This window comes from Cryptomeria japonica, chromosome 8 (genome assembly GCF_030272615.1).
Source record: "Cryptomeria japonica chromosome 8, Sugi_1.0, whole genome shotgun sequence".
NCBI classification, from domain to species: domain Eukaryota; kingdom Viridiplantae; phylum Streptophyta; class Pinopsida; order Cupressales; family Cupressaceae; genus Cryptomeria; species Cryptomeria japonica.
Window position 1 is genome coordinate 56,388,271 of NC_081412.1, and position 21,555 is coordinate 56,409,825.

Sequence of the window (21,555 nt, forward strand, 5' to 3'; positions counted from 1 at the left end):
ATCAGTTCCTTATCACCTACAACTCACAATCATACATTTTCAATTATTTTGATGGTCATTTGGTTTTCAATTATTTAAGGCTTAAAATAACAATTAAATAATATAGAATGTAAAATAATAATTAATTAATATAGATTTGGTTTTCAAAACGGTTAGGAACAGTTTCACTCCATTCGATTATTAAAAATTGCAAAAACAGTAATGCACCATTTTAAATATATAATTAATTTATATACTATATTTATTATTTATGTTATAATCATTATATTTTTTAATATATAATTTTGTACTACCTCATGTTAAAAATATAATTAATATTTAAATTAAATTATATAAGGAAAAAAAAATCCTATGATTAGAAAAGGTAAAAGAAAGTATAAAACAGTTTTCATTCAACGAATAAATCATACTGAATAGTTTAGTTTAAATTTATATATTTTTAATATGTTATAAAAATATTATTAAAATTTTAGAAAGAAAAATAATATTTAAAAATTTTAAATAAAAAAATATAATATAATATATAATACTAAATGTAATTATAATATATATTTTAGATAATTTTTAAATATATAATTAATTTATATACTATATTTATTATTTATGTTATAATCATTAAATATTTTTTAATATATAATTTTGTACCACCTCATGTTAAAAATATAATTAATATTTAAATTAAATTATATAAGGAAAAAATAATAATCTATGATTACAAAAAGTAAAAGAAAGTATAAAACAGTTTTCATTCAACCAATAAATCATACTGAATAGTTTAGTTTAAATTTATATATTTTTAATATGTTATAAAAATATTATTAAAATTTTAGAAAGAAAAATAATATTTAAAAATTTTAAATAAAAAAATAAAATATAATATATAATAATAAATGTAATTATAATATATATTTTAGATAATTTTTAAATATATAATTAATTTATATACTATATTTATTATTTATGTTATAATCATTAAATATTTTTTAATATATAATTTTGTACTCCCTCATGTTAAAAATATAATTAATATTTAAATTAAATTATATAAGGAAAAAATAATAATCTATGATTACAAAAAGTAAAAGAAAGTATAAAACAATTTTCATTCAACCAATAAATCATACCGAATAGTTTAGTTTAAATTTATATATTTTTAATATGTTATAAAAATATTATTAAAATTTTAGAAAGAAAAATAATATTTAAAAATTTTAAATAAAAAAATAAAATATAATATATAATTAATTTATATACTATATTTATTATTTATGTTATAATCATTATATATTTTTTAATATATAATTTTGTACTACCTCATGTTAAAAATTTAATCAATATTTAAATTATCTAAGGAAAAAGAGAACAATCTATGATTACAAAAAGTAAAAGAAAGTATAAAAAAAGTGTTCATTCAACGAATAAATCATACCGAATAGTTTAGTTTTTTAATAAATAATTCAGAGAGCGATTTAATTTTTATTTTAAAATTTTATTTCTACTACTTTCACACCTAAAAAAGTTGTTCTAAGCGAATGAAGACATCCGACCTAGGGAACGCCGTAAAAACGACAGGTGCAAAACTGAGTACCTTCGTTCTTATTCGGCAACCCTACTTTTAACCAATGAAATGGACTCGCGTGAGAGTTTGGCCGACGTGCATGGGAATCACTGGAATCGCCGAAATTTTAATGAAATAAACTCAGGTGGGCTATGCCTACGTTATAATAGCCTAAACAGTTGATTCATCGGCTATTGCAGACCAAATTTTGGCGGTTATTGCAGATCTTATCTTGCCGACTAAAGATTTTGAATCTAAACATGAGCACGTGTTGGTGACGTATTGATCATTGTGCACAAAATAATTGCTAAATCTCAGTAGCACTTACTCTTCGAATTTATAATTACTTTTTTACACCCACGTTCCAGCTACATACTTCTCGTCTGACCTCTTTTTAACTGCTTCTGTAAAAATAAACACATTTTCAAAACAACCAAGAAAAAGAACTTTGATACAGCTTTGATCTGAAGTTTTTGATATTCGAGATTTGAAGTAAAAAATCACTACAACCTGCCTCGACGTAAGGAAATCAAGTTTTCCCATGTGAGAAATTAATTCCTATTCAGCCATGAGTCCAAAAATGGTGGCAGCATCTCCTTCAACCTTACCTCAGCTCTGCAGCTGCAGTCTTTAATGAATCTGGCCATCAATAAATTTTTTATTTTTCTTCAGTTTTTTATCATTTTGATGATGAGTTATAGATATTTTAATATTGATATAAAACAAAATTCATAAATTTGAACTCAGAAATGTCAGACATGTCATGTGCTATTCATTATAGATTATGAGGCATCTCTTTCAACCTCGGCCAACTACAATCTTTAATGAATCTTGACCATCAATCAAACATTCCATCAATTTTTCTTCTTCTTCAACTCTTTATCATCTTGATGATGAATCACAGCGAAACAAAATTCGCACATTTGAATTCTGAAATATTATATGTTAATTATTATAATCTGTCAAAACCTAATCTCTTTAATTTAAGCAATCTTATAAGTTGAATATTATACTGCTGAGTGCTTCCTAATCAGATGACAATGATTTGAATTCTGTTCTAAAATCTCCTCCACTCATTTTCGAATGTGCATTTAAAAAAAAGAAGTTTTACAATGACTTCTAACTAAAATCACAATTTTTAATTGACTGTGATGTTAGTTGCTCACCGAAATGAACCAATAAAATATTTTAACCAATTTTTTATATAAAAACCAAGAGATTATTATACTGTAAATCTAACTTGATGGTCAAATCTCATAAAACTTTGAGCAACAGGAAGTATAAAAAAATTAACAAAGATGTCTGAATTTTCAACCCGACTAGTTGGGTTTACTGATACCTGGGGTTAGATAAGCATGGTCAACAGGAAACCATCAAGGATCGGGTTAATAAATGGGTCTGCAACTTCTGGGTTTGTCACTCAGTATATTGTGCTCTGCATCTTTTAGTGCTCTGGTTTGAAAACAGGGGCCTCATAACGACTACTCAGGGAGAAGGAACGAAAACGATGCCTGTTTTGCACGCAGTAATCGTGTCATATCCTGCACAAGGCCATGTCAATCCACTGATGAATTTTGCAGAGCTGCTGGCCATGCGAGGATTTTTCATAACTTTTGTTACTACTGAATGGATGGATCAGCGGCTTTTAAAAGCAGCTTCCAAAGATGCAGCTACACGTGACCGTGAGATTCAAGAAAGGCGCTTCAAATTTCGATTTTTAACTATCTCAGACGGCTTACCGCCGGAACATGGTCGAACTTCCGAGCTTGGTGAGCTTTTCCTTGCGCTGCAAAGATTGGGCCCAGCTTTGGAAAGTGTGTTAACTACAGCAGATGAATCTGTACCACCAATCACTTGCATTATTTCGGATAGCTTTTTATCCTGCACAGCAGAGGTAGCTAAAAATCTTGGGGTACCCAGAGTTATCTTCTGGACTACTTGTACTGCATATGCCATGATTCAGACAAACGCTAACTTCCTCCTTTCTCAAGGCTATATTCCTGTCAAAGGTACTTTTATAATCACATCTTAATGCTATCAGATTTTCACAGATTTTCACAATTCATAATGTCATTACTGATTTTGAATTCTCACACACAGCAGTGACAATTGCATCTTATTTTGTGTTGTTTTCTGATGCGCAACAGATATTAAATGAAATTAAGTTTTATATTTTTTATAAACAATTTGAACTATCTAGAACTTAGTGTAAATGTATAAATTTTTGTGTGGAAGATCCATAGACTGTTTGTATTAGTCACCCAGTGTTCTGAACCCAGTTTTATGGTTGGTTGGTTGTACATCCCACAGCAGTGCTTAAATTTCACTTGTTTATATGGTTAAAAAGAGATGCTATTAATGTCCCATCCAGTTTCGATGTTATGTCTGTTCAGATCAGCCTAAAAATGTCAAAGAGCCTTATTGAAGATTTCAAAACTCTTTAACTGTTCTATCAATCAGTTAATAGAGCAGTAAAAACACTTAAAAGCATTTAGTATACAGCAGAATCAGCAACCCTACAGCACACTCAGTGTTTCCTTGAGTCTACTAAAGAAAACAGGGTTCATAATGGAGTAGGGTTTAATAGTGTCATGGTAGTTAGGTAAAATTAGTTCTTTAGTGGAATAAAAAAAGTTTCATGTTAATACTTATTTTCAAAAAGATTTTGATAAATCTAAAAAAGCAATTAATTATGTGATGACGCATCTGTGAACCAATAAACATGACTTAGAGCACAACTATGGGTCTTACTTTTTTGGAAGATCATTTTAAACACCTCAACAAAAAAGCATGCTGATGTGGCATCATATTTGACCATATATACTCGAAATCAATTTTTTAAAGCAAGAAACTTGACAAGTAAGCAGCTCACAAAATTAAATCATTTGAAATATGCACATAAAATTTTGGAAGTCAGGGAGTATCCACAACATTTCACATTCAATACACTAGACAGAAAAAGTTAAATCCCCATTAAACAAAACTGTACCGTCAACATGTGCAGAAAATGCTTTTAATAATCTTGATTGTTCTGAATATGTCATATCGGAACAGGGAAAGGGCAATTATATATAGAACAATACAACATTTATAACAAATCCTGAAAAAGAAGAGCCATCTAAAAATAAAGTTTGAAGTCTCTAGAAACGGTTAGATAAGAGGAGGTGTATGGGCAATCTACATGTAGGGGAATAGCACCAGTAGCCGTCGTAGCTAACTTCGCGCACCCATAGATCTTAAATAGTACATCAGATTTTGATTTTTTTTTTCAGTTGTTTTCATATGCGATTTAACTGCTTATAGCTATTGATTTGGCTTTTGGATAGTAATGATGCACATTGTGGAATTAGTTTTACCGAACTAAAGATGTTCCAGTAACCGTCAACTCAAAATCGCTAGTACTTGTTGACAAATGTCCCAATAGTGGTGCACAAATGTTCCAACAGTGGTGCACAAATGGGCCAATTATGAACAAAAAATTACAAAAAATGATCGGCTATTGGTAAAAAACAAATTTATTAATGGTGTTTTCACTATGACAGCTATTGGGGGGTCAACATGACAATAAGGTGATAGTTATTGGAACTATGTTATCTATTGGTGCTCTTCCCCTATTAGAGTCTAATACAGGTTCATTAATTCAAAATTATGTATTAGGGGAGTATTGAACTAACTACCACATCTTTAAAAACAGTTAGGTAGGAGGGGGTTTATTGACAATCTACATGTGATATCAAAGTCTCTAGATGACTTTAACGTTAGTAGAAATTCACTTCACATGCACACATGTAGTTAGGAGCTTTGTATTGTGATATATAGAAAACAATAATGTATTATGACAAAATATAGAGAAATAGATGTGGGGTGGATACATTTGTTTTAGTATTTAGAACAAAGTTGTTTCAATCTAAAAATAGAGCAAAGGACGGTGTATGCAAGATCCAATTTGCTATCATTGATTCTCATGTCATTTAAGAGATAAACAATCAATATAGTTAATTACAATTTAGATTGGAGATGTGGTTCAATTAACAGGAGCTTTATGTAATAATAGAACTCCTGACTCAATTGACGAGAGCTTCATGTCATAATAGGCCCTCTATATCTTCCAAATTTCTTAGAGGGTAGGAATTACATGTACAACATGTGGGTAGAGGATAAAACTTGCCTCCAATGGCTAGAAGCTCAAGCTCAGGGGTTTGTGTTATATGTTTCCTTTGGTAGCATTGCTATAAAATTTAAAAGGCAATTACATCAGCTGGCTCATGGATTAGAGGCTTGTGGGTCCTCAGATCAGATAAGGCAAGCCTCTTGATTTACCTGAGGGCTTAAAGGGTCGAACAAAGGATCAGACGCGCCTAATATGGCTCCAAAACCATGCCATTGTACGATCGATAACTTTTGTATTATGTGGACACAAAAATTGTAGAATAGATACAAAATGGTTGCAGGGTTCAATAGAAGCACTGCCGCTGCTATCCCCCACTATAATATAACACGAAAGTTATCGATATACAATAGAACGTTTTTGAAGCCAAAATAACTACAGCCCAAAAAATCAAACCCTAATCTTTATTTGAACAAACCTGCAATTTAATTGACTGTAATGTTAAATACTCACCTAAATAAATAATAAAATATTATAAGTAACTTTTTTATCTAGAAAACAAAAACAACTATTATACTGTAAATCCAACTAGATGCTCAAATCTCATAAAACTTTTAAGAGACAGAAAGTACAAAAAAGTTACAGAGATTTCTGAATTTTCAACCCGACTAGTTAGTCTTACTAAACCTGTGATTAGATAAGAGTGGCCTACAAGGGACCATCAAGGATCAGGTTAATGCATGGGTCCATAACTTCTGGGTTTGTCACTCAGTATATCATGCTCTGGATTCTTTTAGTGCTCTGGCTTGAAGACAAGGGCCTCAAAATGCGTATTGAAGGGGAATAAATGATGCCTGTTTTGCACGCAGTAATCGTGTCATGTCCTGGACAAGGCCATGTCAATCCACTGATGAATTTTGCAGAGCTGCTGGCCATGCGAGGATTTTTCATAACCTTTGTTACAACTGAATGGACGGATCAGCGCCTTTTAGAAGCAGCTTCCAAAGATGCAGCTGCACGTGACCGTGAGTTTCAAGAAAGGGGCTTCAAATTCCGGTTTTTAACTATCCCAGACGGCTTCAAGCCGGAAAAGGGCCGAACTTCCGATATTGGTGAGGTTTTCCTTGCGCTGCAAAGTTTGGGCCCTACTTTGGAAACTGTTTTAATGGCAGCAGATAAATCTGTACCGCCAGTCACTTGCATTATTTCGGATAGCTTTTTATCCTGCACAGCAGAGGTAGCTAAAAATATTGGGGTACCCAGAGTTCTCTTCTGGACTACTTGTACTGCATATGCCATTATTCAGACAAACGCTAACTTCCTTCTTTCTCAAGGCTATATCCCTGTCAAAGGTAACAGATTTCTACAATCCGTGAAGACTGTTATTTGTCATTCTAAAAATAGCTGTGATTAGCAATTTGAGCTATCTAGAACTTAGTGTAAGTGCCTAAATTCTTGTGTCCATACTTCAATTTCAGTTGTTTATATGGTAAAAAGAGATGCTATTGATGTCCCATCCAGTTTCAATGTTATATCTGTTCAGATCAGCCTAAAAATGACAACAGGCTTATTGAATATTTCAAAACTCTCTCACTGTTCTGTTAACCAATTAATAGAGCAGTAAAAACAGTTCAAGCATTTTATATTCAGCAAAATAAGCAACCTATGGTACACTCGCTGTTCTCTGAGTTGACTGAATGTAGGGGAAAGGACTTAGTAGTTGTGCACCCTAACTTCGCGCTTCTCAAAATCTTACTTGGAAATTTCAAATCTCTTCGATTTTTTTACAATAGCTTACTTGGCAAGTCCCCTGCGTATAACTAAGGTTTCAGGGTCACATCATCAAATATGATGCCACTTCAGCATGGCTTTTGCCAAGGTGTCCAAAACAGCCCCCCAAAAAAAGAGACCAATAGGCGTGCAAAAGAGACCCCAATAGTTGTGCAGCTAACTTGGCATCACCCGATTGGTTACTTTTTACAATATTAGTACATTTCTTAACAACTATTGGTACATTTCCTAACAACTGTTGGTACATTTCCTAACAAAAAATGATATTTTTTGTTTCAAACAATAAGTTTTATTTGTTCTGTTTTTGGAACAAAAAGTATCAACAACCTTCACAACAATTGGTACATGCTCAACTACTGGGTCCTTTCCCCTAAATAGGAGAGGAGTTCACGGTAGAGTGGGGTTCAATTTCAGAAAGATAGTTGGGTATAATTAAGAGGAGTATAAAAAGTGTCATGTCAATATTCATCTTCAAAAAGATTTCAATAAATCTTAAAAAGCAATCAATTATGTGATGTCACATTTGTGCACCAATAAACATGACTTAAAATATAATTATGGGTCTTACTTTTTTTAGGATCATTTTGGAGACTTCAACAAAAAAGCATGCTGATGTAGCATTGTATTTGATCTCATGAACTGGAAATCATTGATAAGTAAGCAGCTATAAAAAATTTAGACACATTTGAAATATTCAGATAAAATTTTGAAAAGTTTGAAATATCCACACAAACAACTTACAAGAAACAGAAAAAATTAAATCCCCAAAAAACAAAATTGTTCAATTAACACAGAAAATGCACTAATAATAATCTTGAATTTTCAGAATCTGTCATACAGAGAAGGGGAGATTGTACATAGAGTGATACAGCCTTTTAACAAAAAAACGAAAAAAGAGACATCTAAAAATGAAGTTTGAATCCTCTGAAAACAGTTAGATAGGAGGGGATTTATGGGCAATCTACATGTGGCATCAAAGTCTAGTAGAGATTCAATATTTCAGAATTATGTACCAGGAGAGTATTGGACTAATTGTCACATCTTTAAAAATTGATTTTGTGAACTAATGCTCATTTCAAAATTTACTAACCCTCACAAATTAAATCAGATTTTCTGTTTAAAAAGGAAATCATTTTGAACAATTTTTTAGATTATTGTCTTATTTTTGAATTCATTGTATGAGATTTTGTTTGTATCAATATTCTGGATCATACTCCTTGATCCATCATTAGAATATAAAAGAATGCCAAAAAATAAAAATTTTAAATTTTTTTCTAATATTTTTATTTTTATTAAAACTTGATCTATTTACATTTGTGTCTTCACACCTGTCTACTCCTAATAAATCTGTGTCAAAAATATTGACTTTCAAATTCTATATTTAAAATCATTCTCTATATCAATTACAATATCTATCTCTGCATTATTTTTTTCTTATTACAGAGCTTCTGTAGTGTATTATGAAAAATATATAGAGAAATTGATGTATACAGCAGCATTGTAAGTTTACAGAAATAGAATTAACATTAGTAGTCTTTTCTTTAATTCCAATGTCTGATAGAGATTGATATTCATGTTTGATGCATTCTGGCATAACCTTTTTTTTTTTCTTTTGTCTTTTGAGTGAATACATTTGTTTCAGTACTTCAAACAAGAGTTGTTTCAAAACAGGGTGTATGTAAGGTTTGCTTTTCTATTATGGATTTCCATGTCATTTAAGAGATTAAAAATTATGTATATTTTATATTCTATATTTCAAATCACATTCAATATAAATAATTTATATTCTATATTTACTTGCAATCACATTCAACAATCTACAATCTATCATAAATAATTCTTCATGATAGATTATTGAATCTGATTGCTTTTATAGAACTGACTTCGATGTCATGATCTTTTCTAATATTTTTTTGCATTGTTATTGTAGAGGAGGACTTGAAATCCAAGGAGAAACTAATTACATGTCTTCCTGGAAAACTCCCACCTATAAGGCCAACAGACTTACCATCCTTCTACAGAGAACAACACATCTCTGAGCTCATTTACGGAGCCTTTCTCCATGAATCTCGCATCCAAAAGATAGCAGATTACATACTAGTGAACACATTTGATGAGCTAGAAGGAGGCAAAGAAGCACAAATGGGTCTCAGCATTAATGGATGCCCTGCTCTGGCAATAGGCCCTGTTTATCTTCCAAACTTCTTACAGGGTAGGAATTCCATGTACAGCATGTGGGAAGAGGATAAAACCTGCCTCCAATGGCTAGACGCCCAAGCGCAGGGGTCTGTGTTATATGTTTCCTTCGATAGCATTGCTGTAAAATCTGAAAAGCAATTGCATGAACTGGCTCTTGGACTAGAGGCTTGTGGATACCCGTTCCTGTGGGTGCTCAGATCAGATATGGCACAAGGCAAATCCGTGGTTTTACCAGAGGGCTTCATCGATCGAACCAAGGATCGAGCCTTGATTGTTAATTGGACGAAGCAGTTGGAGGTAAGGAGTTTTATGTGTTATTATTGTCTGTGACTGGTTCATGCATACATAATGTATACACAATCTTAATGTAGAGGTCTTCCCCTTTACCTAGTTCACTAACATCTAATCTTTTAAGTACACCTAAGTTAGAAAGAAGAATTTTGGTGCATCTCATACTATATTATAGTTCTCATCCATTTTTCCAAGGTTAATGAGAACTGTGATGACAAGAAAAGAATACCATATAAGTTCACAAGTGGATGTAAGAAGAATGTTGGTGCATCTCATACTATATTATAGTTCTCATCCATTTTTCCAAGGTTAATGACAATTGTGATGACAAGAAAAGAATACCATATAAGTTCACAAGTGTAACAACATGCATCACATAAGGTGACTAATATGATTTTCATATCGTACTAAGCTTCTGATTTTTCATATAAATTGTTAATAAAATTATGATGCCATATAGCTTTATCTCACCTAGTGTCTCTACTATCAATCATTGAGATTAATGAGGTTGCAAGTGTAACAACATACATCACATAAGGCCATTAATATGATTTTCATATCATACTAAGCCTTTGATTCATCATATAACTAAACAAATATAATTGGGATGTCATATAGCTTTACCTCACCTAAGACTAGTGCCTCTACTATCAATCACTAAGCTTGATTTAACAATAAAAACCTAGAGAATCATAATTTTGATAGACATAACACAAAAGGAACACATATTCCTTCTAATACACCCATGTCAATACTGCCTTGAGATAGGTAGTCCCTAGCATCAATCATTTGCATCCTATTAGTGAAAGTTGACTAATCCTATGAAATTGGATAGCTCTTGACACTTGTCACTTGTATGCTACTAGTGAAATCTAGCTTAACGGTATGATGTGGCCAAATATTTATTTTAGTAAAAGATACCTCCTAACACTTATGTTAGAACAAAAATAATTTGATCTATAAGAAAGTCATAGGTTTTACAATTTTGGTGATCACCTCAGGATGAGTGGGACAATTTATGCTAAGAGAAATATCATCCTCTACCTATTCCCTTGTAGAGTTCCTTTCTCAACTCTAGATGTGATGCCAAGAATCTAGTTACCATATCAATCTTGGTTTAGTATTGAAACATTTAGAAAGTACTAGAATGTTGATCTAAAATGTTCTATTAAAAGGGTTTACACTCAAAACTAGTTAATTTGATTATATTACTCAAAATGCATCCATTAAACTACACAATGATCCTATAGGTCTTGGGCTCAAATTCCATCACACAAATAACACATTGAACTCAAATGATTTGACCTCTATTTGTACACACATATAAACTAATACAAACTCATAAAGTAATGAAAGTCTATTCACTTCATTCAACTATCATTTAGAAACACATTAATTATTGAACATAAATTAAACCCATTGTAGTAATACTAAACAATATCCTCCTTTTGAGGACATTTATTTTTTGTGTATTATATGAATCATAAATCTTAGCACACATTTATCCATCATACATATATATAAAGGCAAGACACCCTAACATATTTAGTAATACTTAGCATTAACGGACTACAATTAGGTAAGGTGGCTATCTATAAATTTGTCGTGATCTCGATAAAAATCGTAGTACCTATTAATAGTAGTAAAGTCATCCATACCTAATAAGAGTTTTTATACCATTATATTAGAATGGCTTAATATAACATCATTGTTAAATACAAAATTAATAGGTTTCATTAACTTATTCATAGCCATGTCTCAGGCAAGTTCATCATGCCCTAAATTCTTGGAAGAATAAAGTTCCTCTCTAGCATCTCAAGACTAGCCTACTTCTTCTTGCACTTATCATTATGCCAAGAAATAAATCTTTAGTGTTCAACAAAAAGATTATAATTCTATTTTAAACAATTTTAGAGGCCCTCCTACAAATTCCCACCAAAACAAACCACAATGACATTGACTCAAAAAGTTAATCCAAGATTGAAGTATATTTTAGATAATCAAACATCAAAAACCTCAAAGAAGTTGAGATTGCTAACCAAAGATTTCCTTTTATTGGCTCTTAAAGATATATAATGGAGACATGTATTAATTAGAATGAAGAGTTTATAGTCATTTGATATAAATTCCAACTTCTAGATGAAGTAAATTAAAAAGAGAGGGATGACTATGCTTAGGAACAATCTTGAACCTTCAAGCCATTCCCTAAACCCTCACACAAAAAGTGGCAAGTGCCTGTACAATTAGTGTCTATCATAGTGAGGACATGTGTGTCAACTACATGAGGCGAGACAAAAATTCTAAAAGTCCCTAGGTGGATACTTAATAAATGTGAATAAGACTCTCTCTAGGTGTGCTATGTGGTAACTAGTTTGTTAAATTCACTATATAAACTAACATTAATTGCATCAAGGAGGAATGCCATACCTTCACAAAGACATGAAAAGTAATGCCCTTCCATTTTGAGGAAATTTATCTATCCTTAATGCTTTTATGGATGTTTGCACTCCTATTTTCCCCACTTACATGACATCCTCTAAAGTAACTCTCTCCATAAATATTGGTTCCAACAAGATTTCTCTCCAATTGAATTTTTTTCATTGATTTTTTCCTATCCTTCAATTGAAGTTTTTATCTCTCAAACAACTAAGTTCCTTCCATCCTACCAATGCTTCATTATGTCGTCTTCATTACATTTATGAATCTTATTTAAAACTTGTCTTGTTTGTATCAATGCCCCACGGGGACTTCATTAGCTACGCAATATTATATCACTTGCATTCATATTGGGGGATTTAATATCCCAAAAATGAGGGTACAATATATTGCTTATCGGTGAAAATAGAGGGTTTTTTAATGCGGGCTATAAAAAAATACAATATCTCGTGAAAATAGGGGGGCTTTTAATTCAAGTTGTGTATTGGGAGGGGGTAACAAAAATGAAGTTTAGGGCAATATTTTTGAAAATAGGGGGATTCTATAGTATGCCATGAACGCATGCGATATAACCTCGGTTTACTAAGTGAAGCCCCTGTGCAATGCCCATGTTTAGTTGGATATTACAAATAGAGTAATGATAGTTTTGATAAACTTGAATAGAAAGAGTAAAAAATTCAATCAATTAATAGAGATACCATCAATAATTGAAAACAAATAAAAACAATAGATAGTAGCTCTTAATTATATTGAATACAAATATATTAGAAAAATTATAGAAAATTATTTTTTGATTGTAATTTCAACTTTATATTATTCATATCAAAATGATTATTTTATTACAATGTATAATAGTGTACAATAATAATTCTATAATATTTACATGATAATTTACAAATAATTGAAAAACTAACTATAACAATAGAAAAGAACAATATAATAATAATCTAGAAAAGAATGGCATTGCTTAAATATAACTCAATATAATAATAGAAAAGAACTCCTAAGTTTCTTTAGTGCAGTAAATTATTAGGGGTCTTAAGTAATTAATTGACTGATTTATTAATAGTAAGGTGATTACAAGTCTAGTTTATTCAACACCCCTTAATATTAACTTACAGAGAAGATGGAAACCTAATGATAACTACAATAGGATGCATGGATGATTTCTCACTATAAGGCTTGATGAGGTACCCATAATATACAAAAAAAAAAGATCTATCATAACTAAAGAAAATGAGAAAACCACACAAGAATAACTTCTCTCTAAAAGAATAAAAGAAATAAATGCACTAGTGGGGGAAGGATAGAAGGAGAAATTGAAACAATCCTCCAAGGTTTTCTTCTATCACATAAATATAATAGATGTCCCCCCATAGCAAGATAAAATGAGGATGAAGTAGTTCCATTGTCAATGATGAAAGTCTACGAAAAATATGATCTTATATCTATAAACAAAATTTATCGCCTTGGGAAGAAACAAATCCATTGGTGATTGGAGAATCCATTCCCACAAACATGATGAATAGGGAATCCAAATCCAAATGATGTGTGCCTTTGAAAATTTCTTAGATGTCCTCATGTTGAAAGGAGATGTTATCAATCCAAAATCCTACAAATAATAATTTAGAACATTCTCCAGAGGATATGATGAGATTGGTCTAATAACAATGATGTGGTTGTTCACAAAGGCAATATTAATCTACTCAAAATAATCATCCAAATATGCAATCTGAGTCTCTAAAAAGAAAATGATATATCTACAAATAATGAATCATAAGTAGTTGTGTTTTGAGGAAGATAAATGTTCTACTATATTGAATGGGTAGGGGCCAAATATGTGGCAAGGCCAAGCTAATAAAAAATAACAAAATATGGGGATTAGGTCTCAATGTGAGAAGTGTCTAACAAGAAGACAAGTCTTTGAATCATTGACATGTATAAGACTTGTGATATACTCAAACTGCTCTAAAGTATCATAATCAAATGGTATGCAACTACATGATCAAGGGGAATGAGACAATCTATAGTAGTATCCTCTTGGAATTGAGATATATGAGGATCTCCATGGATCTCCCAAATTCTAGTCCAAAGTGTGTAGGGACAACCAATGTCTAATACAACACACATAGTGTGAGCATCACACTAGAAAAAAATACTCATACAACATGATTAATAATTCTATCTAAGATGGTGATGCCGATGGTTTATATTTGAGTCCATACAAACAAGGAAAAATATTAAGCCACTTAAGATGTGTTAGGATGTAATTTTCCAACACTCAAAATCATCCTTTTTTTGGATGACAACATAAGGATTAACAAGAATACCCAAGATATCTCTTCAAATTAAACATTAGATATCAATAACCTGAATGCATGTAAACTAGATTAAATAAAATCATCTTATACAATTGATCCTTTCCATGTGCCAAAAACTTGACTAGAATGTGAAAAAAAACTAAATAAAATGTACTTAGGGTATATTTTGGAAAAAAATATGGGTGGAACTAAAGATCTCTAAAATAACTCTTCAATGCCACAAGAATCATGAAAAATGAAGATTTGGTGAAAACTTATGAGCTCAGAAGAAAAATTTGATGTCCTAAATTTGACTGAGAATAAGTTGTACCAGCAAAAAGAATCTATTTATGAGATTAACACTAATAGATATTTCTTGGAACCAACTTTATGACAATATTTTTTTTCCCAATTTCAACATTTTATGCTTAAGATATAATAAAAAGAAAAAAATCCCCTTTCTAGACTAGATTAGGGCAAGGGAACCCATGTAGGGTACCATTATTAACATCAAATCAACATCGATAGCAAAATATATTGTCTATGGCTAGAATATTCTCCTTTTTGATAGACAACAAAATATGGTCACCTGAAATTGAAGATTCTATTGGAATATTCTTAGACCAAAATTAATATTTTTTTTAATGTAAGAATATTCACTTAAAATGCATTGATGGTTGCATAAATAGATGAAATATTCAAAAAAAATCCATGAATATTTTGTGTTTGGTGGGTCTGTTGGCAATTTAAGCATTGGTAAAACAAATTGGCTAACAACAAAGATACTATTGGTAAGGAAATTACCACCAAGCATTGGAAGGTGCCAAGTGACAATGGAAGTTGTCCTCAGTGGTGGTTTGGGTTTACCATTAGTGTCATAAACAACGGTGTTGACAATAATGGGGTCCTTGCTAAAAATAAAGATACCATATTTTCTTAAAACAAATGTCATTTCTTTGAAAATACCACCACTGGTATGATATGACAACATAGGGTATGAAAAGTACCCCGGAAAACTTTTCTTACTTTTTTTTCAATATCCCTTTTTAAAAAAAATTTCAAATCATTTTTTTTAATTTTTTTTCTAGAAAACAAATTAAAACTCTAACCTACATGTTGTACCAAGAGCATTAATAAAATCCTTGTGTTAGCATGGGGTCATATGATGGTTCGTATGTATAGATTCTTATGTGAGATGCTTGACAACCTAATTTTTGAGTTCTCTTTTCAATTTTTCCATTTTTGATAATTTGAAAGACATTCTTAGTATTTTTTGTTATTTTGGATCTAATGATAGTGGAGTGAAACCAATTTTCCCTTAAGGATAGATCTTTTTGAATTTTAATTGGAAGTTACAAATCTAGTGTTTTAATACTATGTTGGAGTTGATAATGAACCCTACAACTCTTAGAAACAACTTGCAACCAAAACATCTATCGCATTTGAAGAGGAAAGGCCATGATTGAGTGTTGTGCAACCGTGAGAGAGAGATTGACCCACACAATCTTTTGATATTGATAGTGTGACCTCTATTCTCCCTCATTTTGGTACTCTCATATTAGATAATTACATTTTAAGGGAACTTCAATGGCCCCCTCTTCTAATTATGCTTCTTCACTCTAAATTATCCCTATTTTAAATTGAGATAAAAAAAAATTACCATATTTTATTCCATTTGATTGGGATAGCTCATGCATATTACACTTATTAGGTCCCTTTATGAGATTGAGTAGAATGACAGGCGGGGAAGTCAATTTCTTTTACATGTAGATTGATAAAAAATTTAAAATAGTCAAATTTGAAGTGAAACCATCATTGGATTCTTCAAGAATGATGATAGCCCATGGCATTTATAGTTTTATATGATCATTTCCTAAATCTTAATTGTTTCCATGACTACACTTTCGTATCAATTATGCACCTAATAAATTTTGTATCCTACCCTTAGTGATGAAATGAATGAATAGATCTTACTCAATACCAATATATTTAACATAGGGAATTAGGGTCTAAATTTAGGTCTCCATGAAAATTGCATGACCATTACATTCCCCTTATGTTAGGTATCCATCATCTTCTAACATTCAACCCTATATTTTTAATAATCATTATTACATATAATTTTTACATTATCATGTATTATGCAAATCATCTAGTAGAATTGAGGGAATGACTAGAGTCTAATTGTCAATATTATTGGTACATTCTTTAAGGAGTTCCAACTTCCTAGCCTTATCACCACTAGTTTGGTATTCATGTGTAAAATATTGTGACAAATGATCAAATAAATCCTCATTAATATATATCTAGATACATGTATATTTCTTACAAGAGGAGCCTCAAGTGATTTATAGAAATAAGAGTTTGATCCTACCAAACCAATTCACATTGTGATACGATTTCATGTTGAAGGCAAATGATTATTATTTTGAGCTAAGGCATGGCTATGAATACCATGCAATTATTTCCTCATCTTTCCCCAATAGTAGGTTATATACAATATAATTATGGCATATTTGTCTTGGATCTAATGAAATGCAATGGCCGATTCATCATTATTTAGGCATTGCCTAGTAGAAAGTTATTAGTGGCATTCTTATGTATGCATATTATGTTGATGTACTTTTCCTGCTAGGATATAATACCCCGTTTGTTATATATTTTTCCTATAAAAATTGAATTTAGTTCTTATACTATGAAAATCTTAGGTAATTTGATTACATCCCCTAAATTCTCATTGAGATGAACTTTTCCTTATCTCAACCATGAAACTTAAATCGCATCTTGTAACTTGTTGCACCTTATCATGATATTAAACTTCTACATGTCATCATGATTCTACATCCATAGAGCCTTGCTAAATATTGATATGCTATCATATTTTATGATGATCATTCCTATACACCTCATGTGAATACTATCAATATTTATTATAGATTTTTAAATAATGATAACTCTTGTGATGATGGTATGTTTAATCATATTCCATTATTCTCTCATGTGCATAGTCACTATTGAGGCATCATACTCTTCCAACATCAAATGATGATATTATTGGCCTTAGTCATTTGAATTATCATAATGGTCCAAATTTTGTGCACTCCATATTTATAGTTGCAATATAAAACTAATTGGTAACATGTTTAAGGAATTTTTCAAAGTCTTCTAGCCTTATCGTCTTTTATTTCATCTTCATATGTAAACTAATGTGGTAAACATGATCAGTTTCGTATTCCTTATATAATATATATCTAAATAAATATAAATATTTCATAAATAGAAATAGAGGGTTTGATCCTAAGTCTATGCTTAATAGGAAGATTCAAGACCATGTCTAGCAATACGAAAATATAAGTTTGATTGTTTTGTCAAGAAAAAATTACCATGCTTATTAAAAATTTGAAATAATATGATGTACTAGAGAATAAATTCCATGTAAAAATGATATATAATTTTTTTCTATTTTGAATAAAAATTTATGGAAAAAGTGATGTCCCATTGAAATATACGTGTTTTTAATATGTACAAATTTTAAAATTTATTGTAAAATGTATAATTATCAAAATGAAAAAAATTAATCCATGCACCAAAATTTGAAGTTATGAATAGACAAAATAATTGAAGGAATAAAATAAAAATCTACTATATAAAGAATGATTTCCCCACTTAACTTCACCTTTCATTATTTTATCAACAATTAAATTATATAAATATTTATACAAAAAACGTATATTCAAATAAATTTATTATTTTTATTAAAAACATAAAAAATACTAAAAAATACACATTTGATTAGTTTACATCATTTTGAAAAAAAATAAAAAAAATACACATCATTTTATAGTTATTCAAATGTAATAATTAGATTAGTGTTGGTCATTTTCTTTATAATGTGATATGATTTCAAAATTTCATTGACCTCTACTCAATACTTGTATAATAAGAATTTTGTAAACTATTCTAATATTAAACTAGTATAACTTTTAAGAAACATTTTAAATTGATTTTTGTTATGCTTGTAGGTTCTTTCCCACCCATCTGTGGGAGGATTTTTTACACATAATGGGTGGAATTCTACCATGGAGGCCATCAATATGGGAGTTCCTATGATTGGATGGCCTTATTTTTCCGATCAATTTGTTAATTGTAGATTTTCCAAAGATGTATGGAAGGTTGGCTTGGATTTGGAAGGTGTTGATTCAGATGAATACAAAATGGTGACAAAAGAGATAGTAGAGAGTACAATTAAAAGTTTGATGAAAGGTTGTGTTGGAAGGAAGTTGCGAGAAAATATTCTGAAGTTGAAGGAGGCTGCAACCAATGCAGTGATGGAAGGAGGGACTTCTCATGCAAATTTAAACACCTTTGTAGAAGACATGATAAAACTAGCCAAATCTAAAGTGTGAACTTATTGAAATAATGACATTTATTCTCTATAGTATATTTTTAATAACTCAATATGTTGATTGCAAGAGTTACCTAGTAGTAATTTTTTTAAGTTGGAATCTTTTCATACTGGCATTAATATGAACGATTTATTATTTCACATGAGATGCTTTACATTTTTAGTTCGTTACATTATTTTAGAGAAATAAGTTGCATGTTTTGAACCTTTATGAACATTCATTTTATACTATTTTATATGGATGTGGTTAATCAATAATCTTAACTTCTAATTATTTTTAATATATTAGCTGGCCTTAATTAATTTGATGTGTTTGTATCACTTGAGATTAGGATGACCCTATTCCTTAGGGTATTCCCTTATATCACCTTAATACTTCTATACAATGTATTGAATAAATGCCATGTTCTAGGTGTGTAATTTTGAATTTCATATCTTTTGCTTCTTTAAACCAAAATTATAAGAATATGATTCTAATTTATTGAGTTACATGTTAAGGGTCTCAAGTTATGTTCTGATGAATTATATTTAAAGACATCATTTGAGGTCATTTTGATAACCACTTTGCACAACAAAAAAATGTATTTAGCATATTAGTCATAATTCAATCTTAGTCATAACTACATATCACATTCATTGTTTTATATGTCATCAATCTTTCTATATTTTCCATGGGTTTTGACTATTATTAAATAATTAAAGGATCTTCCATCTATATATACTAGGAGCCAAAAGGTATTTTCAACACTATTAATTTGTTAGAAACTTAATTAAAATACAATAAACAAAGTTCTATAAATTTTTAGGCTAAAATTTAGAAGTGGAAAGAGATATAATAGGAGAAAATATCCAAGAACATACAACCTCATCCTATTCTTTAGAATTTCATAACACCTTTCTGTCAAGCCCATCATCATTATTTTTGTAAAATAAATTAGATTATAATTACTTGTCATAGAAAATAAGATATTCAAAGTAGTTAAAATTGAAATTTTCATCACAAACCATATGATCTCCCTATTAGGTGAGTGCAAATTGAGGAGATTTAAAACTAATGAAAAATGGACAAATTTTTTCCTAAAAACCAAAGTTAATGATACTTGGCATAATAACTAAGCAATTATACATATGATAATGATATCATATTGTAATGTGGTATGGTGTTTATTAGTATAAACATTCAAACTAGGAATAAAACCCATTCATGTCAACATACATTCGTGAAACAACCAATATACCCAACTTCAGACCTATTGGAAAGGGTTGGGCACAATGGTTGATTGTTTCCTTTTCTATGTGTACATGCAATTTGGTAAGATATAATGATTAAATGTAAGAACTAAGGCTAATGATGCAAAATTGATAGTAATCAACATAAACACTAAGTTTTAGGATAGATATGAAGACTCTAAGTACAGATCTGGAAATGGGAATAAAAAAGGAACCCATTGTTGGATATTGTTGGAGATTGTTGGACGTTGTTGCTGCTAGGATATGTTGTTCTCATTCATGTCAACGTATTCCTGTGATTTTCTCTGGTGTTTATACATTGGGAAGATCTTGTGATCTGGTTTTGCAGTTTGTTTATCTGATCAGTGCCTTGCAAAGTTCAGTATTTCCTCTAGTATATTCTGGTGTGATCAGATCTTGAGTTGATATTTTGGGAGATTATTTGGGATGGTCTTGTGTATCTTCATTTCAGATGGTTCATGATTTGGTGCTCTGCAAGTTATCTTTTCTTCATAATAGTTGTTGTTGGTTGTGTATTCTTGAGGTTCAGATGTTGATCAATGAAGATTTGATAAGTGGTGTTGGTGCAGTTGTTGCTAATGATTCTAACGTTCTTGTTGGTGTTTCCTACGTATTTCTTTTTTTTTTGGTGATCTGCATTGATTTTTATGTGAGTTCTTGGTGATTTTGTTGAATCGGTGATGTTCTTCGTGTCATGCGATTTTTTTGGTGGTGTAGTGTGTTGTAGTTGATCTTGGTGTGATTATTGGTGGTGATGACCATTTGGGAATTTGATATAGGTCCATGATATGTCATGTAAATCATTATATTGGTTTGGTGGTTGATCTTTGTATCATGTGATGCAATTTGGTAATTGTGAGTTAAGGGTTTAGCTGACCTTGTTGTCAAGGTTGATGAATTGTATATATAGGTGACATTTTGTCATGTGTTTTGGATATAGATGTAGTGTATGCGTTACCAGAGAGGTTTATGTGTGAATAAGGATTCACCCTTTGGTATTATGATTGAGTAGAGATTGGTGTGGCAAAGAAGATATTTGTGCTTAACTAGAATTGTAATCAGGCATTTGTAGATGGTATTCTCTCAATTCATTTCTTCTGGATTGTAGTTTGAATCTCATTGTAAGTCAGCGAGACTTGCTTGAGGGTTGTAGCCTTTCGAGTCATTGTATTTGAGCAGTGAGCTCTAGGTGGTGTGCCTAAATGCATGTGCATTC

General features: G+C 30.8%; 1 protein-coding gene across 2 annotated transcripts; it reads left to right on the top strand.

Moving 5' to 3' along the window:
• Nucleotides 1-2,960: 2,960 nt before the first annotated feature.
• Nucleotides 2,961-19,201, top strand: LOC131078055 (UDP-glycosyltransferase 85A1). 2 transcript variants are annotated; one of them, XM_058015699.2, is made up of 3 exons: nt 2,961-3,567; nt 9,388-9,953; nt 18,706-19,201. In XM_058015699.2, the coding sequence occupies exons 1-3, from the start codon at nt 3,066-3,068 to the stop codon at nt 19,087-19,089; spliced, it is 1,452 nt and encodes a 483-aa protein (XP_057871682.2). In that variant the 5' UTR covers nt 2,961-3,065; the 3' UTR covers nt 19,090-19,201. The 2 variants fall into 2 exon arrangements, with proteins under 2 accessions (XP_057871682.2, XP_057871681.2); XM_058015698.2 differs by lacking the exon at nt 2,961-3,567 and adding an exon at nt 6,385-7,018.
• Nucleotides 19,202-21,555: the final 2,354 nt, after the last annotated feature.

Coding starts and splice junctions, on each gene's coding strand:
- LOC131078055 (XM_058015698.2), top strand. CDS start 6,514: ATGATGCCTGTTTTGCACGCAGTAATCGTGTCATGTCCTGGACAAGGC. Junction 7,019..9,387: donor AGGCTATATCCCTGTCAAAG/GTAACAGATTTC, acceptor TTGTTATTGTAG/AGGAGGACTTGAAATCCAAG. Junction 9,954..18,705: donor ATTGGACGAAGCAGTTGGAG/GTAAGGAGTTTT, acceptor TTATGCTTGTAG/GTTCTTTCCCACCCATCTGT.